Here is a 12,450-nt window from a genome sequence, read left to right as displayed (position 1 = left end):
TTTCTTTCTCTCCATCATTTTCTATTCCTTCATTTTCCCCAAAAATATATTCTCGCCATAATTTTCCTATACCTTCTTTTCTCGATTTTCTATTCTCACTTTTTCTGAAAATGTTATTATCTCCATTTACTACACCTCCTTTTTCCCAAAAATATATTCCCTCCATTACTTTTTCTATGCATATTTTTTTCGCAATTTTTTATTCTCTTCATCATTTACTATGCCTCCTTTTAAAAAATAACTCCTTCATTTTCTATGCCTCCTTTTGCCCAAAAATATAGTCTCTCCTTAATTTTTTTATGCCTCCTTTTTCTAGATTTTTTATTATTTCCATATTTTTTCTACAGTTCCTTTTACTCGATTTTTTATTCTCTCCATCGTTTTCTCTACCTCCTGTTTCTCGTGACGCCTCAGTCCTTCAATACTGAATGTGTGTGTGTATATGTAGCCTCAAAAATCACACGTTGTTTGATGCGAGGGGATGATCAATCCAACACGTAGGGGCCAATGAGGAGCTAGTGCTTGTTACGGGGCAATGATGACCCTGTTATTTTAATTTTTTAAAATACAGAGACACACACACACACACACGCGAATACACGAACACACGATCACAAACGCACACGCACTTCGTATGTCAAGCTTCGTTTGGGTACCCTACAGCAAAGGGAGCAAAAGGTCATTGAACAATTCATTTAGGTAAGGATCGTTACGTTTCCCCTGATGTGCTTGAAAATAACCCAGAGTCTGCAAGCCAGCCAACTGCAGTTCACGCATTATATTCAATAGATGTGTTTTCTATTTTTTACAGTTATGGTAATCGTCGGATGTTATCCACCTTGTGGTTGGATAGGCTTATAGTCTGAGTTGAAAAGTAGTAGTCTTACGAAACAAAAAAAATCAAACGTTTGACTCCACCCACATTGAGCACAGCCTCCCAAGTAGGCTACCAAGTACCCCTGACTGGCTTCTCCAGCCTCCAATACCTAATTTTTCAGGCTTTCCGATTCATTTCCGGTCAGAAACTTCCAGAAACTAGTAGGGCTAGAGTATTGTCATTAAAGAAGAAAGAAGGTAAGGTATTTTGCTGTTTGACACATAAACCATACAAGTAAGTGAGTCTCAATGCTTAAAGGGGACCTATAATGCTTTTTCGACTTTTATGACCTATAAACATTGTTATAATGATTGATAGTCATCTTTAACCATACACAAAAAAACGATGTAGATTTTCGGGAAACTCTTCCTCTCATCTGGGCGCTTTCAGCATTCTCTGTCAACGCTCGGTTTCATCCTTCTCCGCCCCCTCGCCCCCCTCCTGCCAACCCAACTCCGTTGTGATTGGTTACCTTCCTTGAAGCGCGCACGCGGGCAGATTTGACCAGGCATATGGGGGCGTGGCAGGAGTGCCTATACTGTACGTAGATGATTTCCTGGAAATGTGAACAAGTGAATGCAAACGTTGGCTCTTCACAGCCACCCCAGACTGTCAGCAGGCCAGGGAATACGTCGAAATGCACTTTAGTATGGCTAAACATGACTATCAATCATTATAACAACGTTTATAGGTCATAAAAGTCGAAAAAGCATAATAGGTCCCCTTTAATTTATTTAGTAATATTCATGCCGTGGTGTATTTACTTTTTTGCTACATTAAAAACGTGCAGTCAGGGGTAGGCCTACTTGACTTGGTTAGCTTCGTTCAATGAAGTAATTGAGCTTAACCTTTTCATAATAATTGTTGACAAATGTGTCAGATGCAGCTGAAATGTTAGGTGTCTGTCCTCAAGTGTTTATATTTCAAAATGCTTGATATAATTAAAATAAGAATAAATAGGTCCCCAAGTTTGTTTACCTTATCGGTTATTCTTATTATTTGCTTTCAATTAATAGCCAACCTAGGCCTAATTGTATAATTTAACATTCAACTATTCTATTCAGTGTAATACTCAATGGCGAGAGCCCTGAAATACAGATGCACAGCAGCGTTCTTTATCACTGCCCCTTCTGTACATATTAAAGGGCCAAAATGTATGGTCGTCAACCATATTAAAAGGGCCAAAAGGCAATGCCTCGGTTAAATACAGAGGTACATTATTATTATTAATATTATGTATATTTGATACCATTTTAAATACACTATTTAAAATGTGTCCACAATGAGAGCAGTTTTTATTAATTGTATTGTATTGTATATCTTGTCTATGTTTTCTTTCAGAGTTCACAATCATAAAGTGTGTTTTAGGTTGCAGGAAGACTACGCACTTTAATTGTTGTAATTGCGCAATTACAGTTATAAACAGGACGCAGCTCTTAAAGCACCTGGCATCTCTTGAGACTGCAGTGGTCCCTCCAGTCACCCCAGTGGTCCCTCCAGTCACCCCAGTGGTCCCTCCAGACACCCCAGTGGTCCTTCCAGTCCCCCCATGGCCCCTCCATGCACCCTAGTGGTCCCTCCAGTCACCCCAGTGGCCCATCCAGTCACCCCAGTGGCCCCTCCAGTCACCCCAGTGGTCCCTCCAGTCACCCCAGTGGTCACTCCAATGCTTACTCCATGGCTGATCTATTGCACTACTTCTTTCATCATTCCATTGAATTAGCCTTCTCGACATTACAGACAACAATCTGTATTATTTCCAGACAAAAATGAAGACCAGATAGGGAAGAAACTGGGACCTGGGAAACTGGTATGTAGTATGTGTGTTATTCCGGAGGTTGTTAACCTGACTCTCGTCAGATGAATTTCGTTCCACCTAGCTCCATATTTTTTTGGCCCAAGAGTTAATGGTCGAGCCAATCAGGACCAGGTGTAGGTAGAGGATCAAACTGTGAGGCGCGCCTCCCCTGGGGGGCGCCAGAGTTCTTCAGGGGGGGGGAGGGGGGTGCGACGTGAGAAAAAAATAAACCAGAAAAAGTAACTGAAAAACACAAAGACAAAGACGCGCTGTGTCCGAAATCGTTCCCTATTCACTCACTCCCTATTCCCTATATAGTGTTTATGATATAGTGCACTATATAGGGAACTAACAAACGAGAATTCGGACACTACACTTAACATTTCCAAACGTCATTTGTGACAGTAAATGCACCAGGTATTTGTGTGATGCAGACAGATGAGCCCACATCATGTAAACAAACTGGCCCCCCACGAGGAAAGCTGGAGGTTGTATTGATGTTGAATTTACGTTGATCAAGGTTCTTTTTATTAATTTTGAATGTTAGATTTTCTATGTTAAATTCCAAATAAATTGTTGACATTTCCAAACGAAAGCCGGAGACATCATCATTAAATGTTGTTGTTTTCGTTATTATTCAGCTTCTTCTCCTCCGGAAAAACCAGACCGCATTCCATTGCGGTATAGGGGAGTAACATGTAGGGAACATTGTATGTTCACTCAAATTTTGGGTATTTTAAGTCCACTTTATAGTGCGTGAAATTTTCCACTGAGAAATCGAACACCACTACAAAATGGCGACCACCCTATATAGTGCACTATATCAGTGATAGGGAACTATTTCGAACACAGCTCCGCAAACTCATCGCTCCCACTAAAGTTGAGGTGAGCTAAAAAGGAGGCTAAACTGGCAGTTTACAGATTAAGATGTTCGAATGTATTTCAAAAACGTTAAGCAAAAACATGCTTAGATAAAGATGTTAAAATGTGTTAAGAAATGTGTTTAAACACGCATAAATATGTTAAGAATGTTTAAAAAATATGTTTAAAATGTTTAAATTTTTTTTTTAAATGTTTCAAAGAAATATGATCAGAGATGTTTAAAATGTGTTAAATATGATCAGAGATGTTTAAAATGTGTCAAATAATTAAAAGATCTTTCAAAACACAGGGATTTAGAAAAATGTTTTGGGGGGGGGGGCTCAGCTGAAATTTGTTCTCTGAGGGGGGGCTCACTCTCTCATACTTTGAAAACCCCTGGATTACGACATTTTCTGTGTGGAGAATTTTAAACCTGAAACCTGAAAGTGTTTGCCTCTTTTGAGTAGAGACATTTGAGACATTTGACCTATTGTTTAATTTTTTTTTGTTATTTTTAAATAAATCTGTTGAATGAAAAGACTGTTTCCAGTGTTCCTGAGATTGGAGTAACTTAATGTGGGTCACACATGTAGCTTTTCATTATGTCTATTGGGGAACATCATTTGCCCTTAGATGTGGTCACTTCGTTATTCCTCACATTACATCTGTTAAGGTCATACATTAGGGTCACAGTAGACCCTTCATAGTTCCCCAAATCGTATTTTGACTCTTACTTAGGTCATAGGCAGCTGGGCCTGCAACTCTCACAGACAGGCGGGTGCAGGAGTTCTCTTAGATACTGGCTTTAATTTGTCTGTGTAGATCTCAGAGTGGACCCTTGGGAGACAGCCTTGTTGGTACATTTTAACACTCACAGGAAAATAATCTATGACCTCATAAGGGAACTGTTACAAGATAGCATTAACAATCTACATAGTAGCAGGCTACTACTTTATTATGCATTGACAAAGGAAATGCAAGTGTCAACATTAATAAAAAGTAAATCAACTTCTTAGAAATGGCTATTAATTATATAAGAAAATGTCTTGAGAGAAAATATGCAATTATTTAATTTTAAGAAGTGAACTCATCACATTTTTATTGCGTTGTTTTTTTTACAAGGCTGCCTTGTTCGAGATTTTATCCTTGATGCATGTCTTTCAATATCTCCACCACTAGATGGTGATAACACCCTAGAAAGCAAGCAAGCTAGAAACATACAGGGCTCACAACAAAACAGTCAAGCAAACACATTTTTTTTTCCTGATTAGCTCGCCCAACGTTTAGTCATGACTGGCCTCTCTGTCGGTCAGTCTCCCTTTTCTCTTCATATGTTTTTCCAACGTTGTTTCTCTTTCTCTTTTTAGTCGGCTTGTGACGCAAATAAGCATATCAGCTGCAATATCCGCACATAGCCACAAGGGAGCAGGACCAAGCATATAAGCAGCAATAACTGCATATAGCCACAAGGGGAACAGGACCAAGCATATAGCATGTAACCGTGTTGTCTGATTACAGTTTAATTCATTTTTCACAATTTACCAGCTCTCGTTTTGAAGACCGAATCACCGCGGCATTCGTTTCAATGGGAACTGCCCTGTTCTATATTTTCAACATAAAGTGTACATATTTATAGTTATAAATTTGTCCCGGCCTTTATACCACAGATACTAAGCTTTAAAAACTACAAATAGCTATAAGATGGCAGCACCATCACACACATCAGGAAAACGGGAGGCAGGCTCTCAAAACCAGTCAATCAGAAAACATTATACGTCATAGAGGCCACGCCTGCCCTGTATGTAAACAGCACAAGCGAGAACAGATCAGAAACTCTCTCCTTTTGCTTCATAGTTACCATAACGAAACTTTACCAAATAAAGTGAGTTAATGTGATCCTGAGTCGATTACCTTTTCTAAAAGAACATGACAGGCTGATCCATGCTGAATGTAACAATCCCTTCGCTAGTGTTTATATCAAGCCCCCGGGAACAGTGCATACTTCCGCAATCCACCAGTGCTCAGCGGCCAAGCCTGGTATTGCAGCTGTTTAAGCGGGCTGTGGACGGGTCCCTCGATTCAATGGACCCAGAAGTAGATATCTCCGTTCACTCCAATATAAGTGGGGAACAGGAATGTTTCTCCGCAAAAAATCTGGGTATCAATCCGGCTCATAATTATCTTATGCCATGTCCTAAAAAAAAATAAGTTTTTTCTTTTCAAAACGCCACCTCAAGCGTTTTATTAACCGTTCTCTCTAATTATTTTTTGCTGGAGAAGGAGGGGTGTGCAGCTGAAAGGAGTCGTAGTGAAACAAATGTTGTTTCGACATGGCATCCGAGAGGGCCTAGTTCAGTGCTCCGTTAACGTGTCCGATTTTTAGACTGGTTCAGCTGCTAAACATATTGTTAAACATCTAGAGTATCATCAGGGGATTAGTAACCTGTAGTTCCATGGTCGGTTAACAATGCGACTGCGATCGCTCAGACCTCTTGCTTATGATGCTACAATGCTAACAATGCTAAAAAACAAGAATATTTCTGCTTCCGGTACGTCATGAAGTAGGGCGTGGCTAGGGTCCCATGATGCGGAAGCATATCTCTCCTTGATGTTGCCCTGCGCCATTGAGCAGTTTACATAGGAATGAATGGGCGCCATTTTGGAATCCATTGTCCATTTTATAATATGTCCATGGTTTATATATAGCTGGTTCCGGGTGTTGTGGGTCTGTAGTGCCGTAAAGCAATTTGTTACTTCTCGAGACCCGAAGACTCGAGACTCCCGCGAGAGTTGGCGGCAGGTCGGTGGCAGAAACTTGCATTTTCCCTTTTTCCGCCCAGATGCGCTAGGGGGAGTCGAAACAGCCACCAATCGACCAATAGAGTTTTATATAACCATCACAATGACTCTTAATCTGCTAAAAATGTTGCAGAGTTCCCCTTTAAGATTACTTAATCTTGTTATTTTCTCTTTGTCGACCTACCCAATTTATAGGTCAAGAATTGCTTACATTTTGGGTTCACTTAAGGGTTAAGCACTAACGCACTAACGTGGGCATCAGCATTGTGGGACAGTAATTCCCCAGTATGAGGATTTCATTCATATGGATTTCTTTGTTGCTGAGATGAGGAGGGTTTTTGATCACCCAAGAGAGGGGACGCGGCCAAGCGGCTTATGTCCCTACAGCAGGGCTCCTGCAGTGCAGCCGAATTTTCAGTTCAGTTTAGAACTGTAACAGTCAACTCTGGCTGGAACGACCAGTCACTGCGAGGACTTTTTCTTTCCAGCCTTAATGAGCCCATTAAGAATGAGCTGGTTACTAGGGATGAGGCAGACAGCCTTGAGGAAGTAATCTCCCTCTTCATCCGGCTGGCTAACTGCCTTTGTGAGCGGCGTAGAGAAAGGGCTAGCCGTCCCTTGTCTCCGGCTCCTCTCTCCCACACCTACCGAGAGTTGCTCTCCCTCCCTACCGGTGGTACGAGCCGTGTTTGAAGAGAAGCCCATGCAGCTGGGGCGCACACGTCTAACACAGGCACAGGGTCTCCAACGGATAAGGATCGGAGTTTGTCTGTATTGTGCACTGCCCGGACATCTCATCTCCGCCTGCCCATCGCCGCCAAAAGACGAGGCTCAGCAGTGAAGGTAGAGCCACACCTCGTCCTTCCCTGTCCCTCGGCCTTCCCCTTTCTGTGTCCGCCATGGTGGATTCTGGAGCAGATGAAAACTTTATTGATTCTGGGTTTGCTTCTCAAGTTGCCATTGCATTGGAACAGCTCCCATCTCCCTAGGCGCTAACGCCTTGGATGGCCAACACCTTGCCCGCATTACTCACCAAACCAAGCCCCTTGAAATAACTGTTTCAGGAAGCCACCACGAGACTCTTCAGTTTCATGTCATCATATCCCCTCTGACTCCCCTGGTCCTTGGTCACCCCTGGCTCAAGCGGCACAATCCCCAGTTCGACTGGTCAGCTAGCAAGGTGGTGAGTTGGAGTGCATATTGTCATTCTACCTGCTTGCAATCCGCCCTTTCTCCAGCAGAGGGTGGTTTCCCCTCATCCAAGGAACCCCCCGACCTTACCTTAGTACCCCCTGAATATCAGGGGGACATTGGAGACGTGTTCAGTAAATGTTGCGCGCCTTCCCGGTGCCCCTTTGCCCAGCAGTCGCCTGTACACCTTGTCCCGTCCAGAAAGGGAGGCTATGGAGGAATATATTCAGGGTCCGCTCTCTTCTGGCTTCATTAGACCATCCTCTTCTCTCGCCGTTATTTTTATTTCGTGACCAAGAAAGATAAATCTCCTCGCCCCTGTATTGACTTCCGTGGTCTCAATAATATCACAGTTAGCAACAAGTATGCTTTGGCCCTCATCAGTTCCACGTTCGAGGATCTGCAGGGTCCTGTCATGCCAAATTTGTACCGGCTGCCAAATTTGTACCGGGCGCGTCATCCATACGTAATCCATTCCAAACCTGCCTGGCAACAGATGATCGCGTCGTCCGTTGCCTGGCAACGGACGATCGCGTCGAATGACGTGAAAGGTTCACGAACATTCGCGAACCTTCAAGCTCGTTCATTCGCACTTGTCCGTTATCTGTATTGTGCTATTTCGTCCTTGCCCGCTTTAAACACGCAGTTTACTTGCTAAATTTGATTCAACAATTAAATACAATACAAATATAAAGTAAAAACAAGTGTTATCTAGCGATCCGTTTTCTGTATTATGTTATTGCGTCTTTGGGCAACATGAGCGCGGAATGTTTTTTGAAACCACGCTTTAAAACACTCCACTTTACTAGCTAAATTTGATTAAACAATTAATACAATACAAATAAAGTATAAACAAGTGTTATCTAGCGATCCGTTATCTGTATTATGTTATTTCGTCTTTGGCAACATGAGCGCGAATGTTTTTTGAAACCTGCCCGGCAACGGACAACCCAATCCACGAGTTGGAAGGAGTGGCCGTGGCTGCTTATTACCTGGGCCAGTGGATATGGTTTGACACACACTCACACTCAGACACAACACAGTGAGACACAGTCAGAACAGCCAGGGAAATATAAAGGGAGAAAGCAGAGACATACCATAGCGGTGGAAAATAACTAGGATAATCAAGGTAGGTTGTAGATTTTCTAAAGCAGGTTTTGTGATTAGGATTATTAGAACATACAATTAAAACCTTGCATGACAGTTGGCCATGTTTTCCTAATTGTTTTAATTTAGGATGTAGGCTATCGACTCTTTTTACAACCTTTTTACACCAGCAAAATGATTGAATATAATGGCTGGAATATGGGCCCTATCAGAAACCTCACATGCCATGTATTTTTTTACGTTGTTTTCATTTTCTATCACTTAAGGCCGCCTTTCCAAAGTAAAAGGCTCAGAATGGATTCCACACAGGTAATGGAAATCTATTTGCATGTCACTAATTCTTCCTTGGTTTATCAATTCAACTTTGTTCTCAAACTGAAATCTGAAACGGAATTATCTTTCATATCTTCAAATCCCGAATCCCCTCCCAAACCACGAACCCAAGTCATTTGAGCATGGGACAGAACTATATTGACCATGAGCACTCTCAGGAAAAACCAAAAGAGTGTGCGCTGGATTCAAGATTTTTATCTATCCAATACACTGTAAAACTGTAGTTTTTGGAAAAGTAGCTATGGGAATTCTTGGACAAGGTACAGGTCAGCTACATATTATGTTAACAAAAACACAGTGTAAGAAATATAGAATGTAACATTTTGTTTATGAATAATAGCAATGTCACCTCCCCTCTGCAGCCTACTGTGCCCCACCACGACAACGCGGGCTTCGGGGATGACAACGATAGACCTCCGTCCTATAACCAGCCCCAGGACCTGTACCCTACCATCCCACAATTGTCCCCGCAGCCTGTCGTCACGACCAGCACCAGCGTCCCACAATTGTCCCCGCAACCTGTCATCACGACCAGCATCACTACCATCGTTCGGAGAATAGGTAATACACAAAGCATGTCATATCCACCCACCCACCCAACGGTTTCATTAGGGGTCCGAGCAGCGATGCTGCTTGGCCCCTATTGTTTCTGTAACGTTTTTTTCCCCCTCAAATTCTGTAAAAGTCATGCTGCAGCCTATACCGTAAGTCGAAAACTCTTGAAATGTTCAGGTATGGTTACCAATAACCCCCTCTACCCATAAACCCAAATTTGTATTACTGCACCCAAAGGTGGCGCTATTGTAAAAAATCATGAATTAGGCTTATTTCTCCACATCAGATTGACATGGACTCAAAATTCGTTATTCATTTCCCTAGAATCAGAAGCATTTTTAAAACCCTGAAAAATGTATATTTTTCCCACAATTTCATATTAAAGCTCAACATGATAAAAACATTCACAGGCTACAAAAATAATCAAAAATTCACCAAAATCGACACATAAAATCTTTAGACCAAGCCTCACAAAAATAATTTAACAGAATTTGTTTACTTAGTTCCATTTGAGAAATATTGGCCAATAAATTTGGAGCAGTTAGCCCATTTTTCTTATGTGACCATTTTGTTATTGTATAAAAAAACATACAACTATTACTAGTTGGATACCGATACCCCCCACTACTAATAAACCCAAATTGTGGTCCTGCACCCAAAGGTGGCGCTATTTCAGAAAAATATGAACTAGCCTTATTCTCCTTACTAGATTGACCTGAACCCAAAACTCTTTCATCATATTAATCTCTAAAATCAGATGCATCTTTTCACCCCGGTCTTCTGCTCTAAAAATGATTACTTCTCCAACAATTTCATAGAAAAGCCAAACGTCCACAGTCTCATCCCATTTTGCCTATATGATAATTTTGTTATTTTGTATACGGCTATCATTAGGTGGGTGGATACCATTAACAGTGCACATTTTCAGATCTGTACTATTTTAAGAAAGCCCTTAATTCTCTTGTGAAATGTGTGCTTGGAGATTTCTTGATGTTGTGTGCTTATCAATCGACATTTTCACAATGTGAATGAGGCTTCATGCAGTACAGGAATATCAGTGGCTCAACGGGATGATGCCGTGTACTGGTGATCCTATGGTTGAGAGTTTGAATCCTGAATAATGTATGGCAGTATGGCATTAAGGGGAACTTCTTCGTTAACCATTTTTCCCTCATAATTAACTCTGTCATATTTATATTTCTTGCGTTAGTGTTCTTGACTACAAATGTTTAATTTTTTAAAATTTTATTTCAAAGATTTTTCAGGTATATGCTTTGAAGAAAGCCCTTAATTCACTTGAGAAATGTGTGCTTTGAGTTTTCTGGATGTTGTTCTGCTTATCAATAGACATTTTGATCATTTGAATGAAGCTGCAGTTCAGGTTTATAAGTGGAACATCTTTCCTTAAGTATGACAATTATATGTTATATTTATATATCTTCCATTAGTGTGTTCTTGACTTTTAATTTTGGTCAGACCCCGTTAATCACCGCTTGCGGTTATATTTGTAATTGTATTGGTTTTATTGTAATTGTATTGTGTTATATACTGAAAACAGTGTCTGTTCCACTTCATGTTCTACTTTGGGGACATCAGAATAGTTATAATTTAAATGTTTCTAAGGGTTACAGGCTATTAATGTATTGGATCATAATATTTGCTCTTGTCTAATCTATTTTACAAAGTTAAACTTCTCTTTTAGTTTCCTTTAAGGGAATATATCAAATTTCCTTTGCATGTTTATATAGCCTGTCAACAATCAACATTTGTTGATGATTGATGTATGGAGTGGAAGGACCTCATTTCCCATCATTTGCATACATTTGAATGGAGGCTATGTTTGAGGATCTCTCTGTCGGTCTCCTTCTCTCACAGAACCAAAGAGTAATATGACAAATGTGTTGCGTGGACTGGCCTCCTCCGTGCTCATCATGTTAGTGATGGGAGTGTTGATCTGGTACTTCGGTAAGTTGTAACTATACGGTTTAAATTGATGCCGTTTGGCATAGCATAAGGGTGGTGGAATTCAATTGTTTTCAAGATAAAGACACATAAATATGCCGCATTTCTTATATTGCTTTTTTTTATAATAATAAAGATAATAATTTATTATTATCTGTGTTTATATGTTTTTAAATTAATGTATTTGTGTGAGTGTGTGTTTGTAGCTTTCTTCGAGAGAGAGCTGTACCATGAAGGTGGCATTGAACTACCACAACCAACCCCAGTGACCGACCACAACCAACCACAGTTGTGTGACGGCGTCAAAGACTTGATAGGAGGAGAGGACGAGTCCCAATGCCGTGAGATCTCCCAGCTACACATACACACGCTTGCTCGCACTCACTCACGCACGCACGCACGCACGCACGCACGCACGCACGCACGCACGCACGCACGCACGCACGCACGCACGCACGCACGCACGCACGCACGCACGCACGCACGCACGCACGCACGCACGCACGCACGCACGCACGCACGCACGCACGCACGCACGCACGCACACACACACACACTGACCTCAGAAGTGTCTCTCTTGGGTCCCAGTTCGCCTCCATGGGACCGACTTTGTACTGCAGAGCTTCTCAGCCACCAGCCAGACCTGGCGGCCTGTTTGTGCAGAGCGCTGGAGAGACGACTTGGGCAGAGCTTCCTGTAAACAGATAGGCTACTCAAGGTGAGTTTGTATCCCTGGAGGGACGGCCACCACAACTACACGCAATAACAACAACGCATAACAGTAACAATGTAGAGCAAATAGCATAATTAATAATAACAATAAGAATAAATAGTTTCCTTTAAAATCAGTAAAGTTACCTGCATCTGCATTTGTACAACAGCATCTAACAACACCACAGCAACAGCGGCACAACCCTCAATGACGTTGTGAAGATGTGAATGGCATCTTCACTGTTTTAAACTGTTT

The 12,450-nt window shown here is 41.6% G+C and overlaps 1 protein-coding gene across 1 annotated transcript in view; it reads left to right on the top strand.

Annotated features, from left to right (window-relative positions):
• LOC130386047 (transmembrane protease serine 2-like) overlaps positions 1-12,450 on the top strand; it is a 36,498-nt gene that overhangs the window by 10,522 nt on the left and 13,526 nt on the right. The window contains exons 2-6 of the mRNA XM_056594831.1: positions 8,900-8,942; positions 9,329-9,527; positions 11,397-11,486; positions 11,690-11,824; positions 12,072-12,201. Of these exons, the coding sequence (XP_056450806.1) occupies positions 8,928-8,942; positions 9,329-9,527; positions 11,397-11,486; positions 11,690-11,824; positions 12,072-12,201 (569 nt within the window). The 5' untranslated portion in view covers positions 8,900-8,927. The remainder of the gene's footprint in view (positions 1-8,899; positions 8,943-9,328; positions 9,528-11,396; positions 11,487-11,689; positions 11,825-12,071; positions 12,202-12,450) is intronic.

The sequence above is a fragment of the Gadus chalcogrammus genome, chromosome 7 (assembly GCF_026213295.1).
Source record: "Gadus chalcogrammus isolate NIFS_2021 chromosome 7, NIFS_Gcha_1.0, whole genome shotgun sequence".
Classification (NCBI taxonomy): domain Eukaryota; kingdom Metazoa; phylum Chordata; class Actinopteri; order Gadiformes; family Gadidae; genus Gadus; species Gadus chalcogrammus.
The sequence above is the reverse complement of the archived record's forward strand: the minus strand, read 5'-3'. Positions and strand labels throughout refer to the sequence as shown.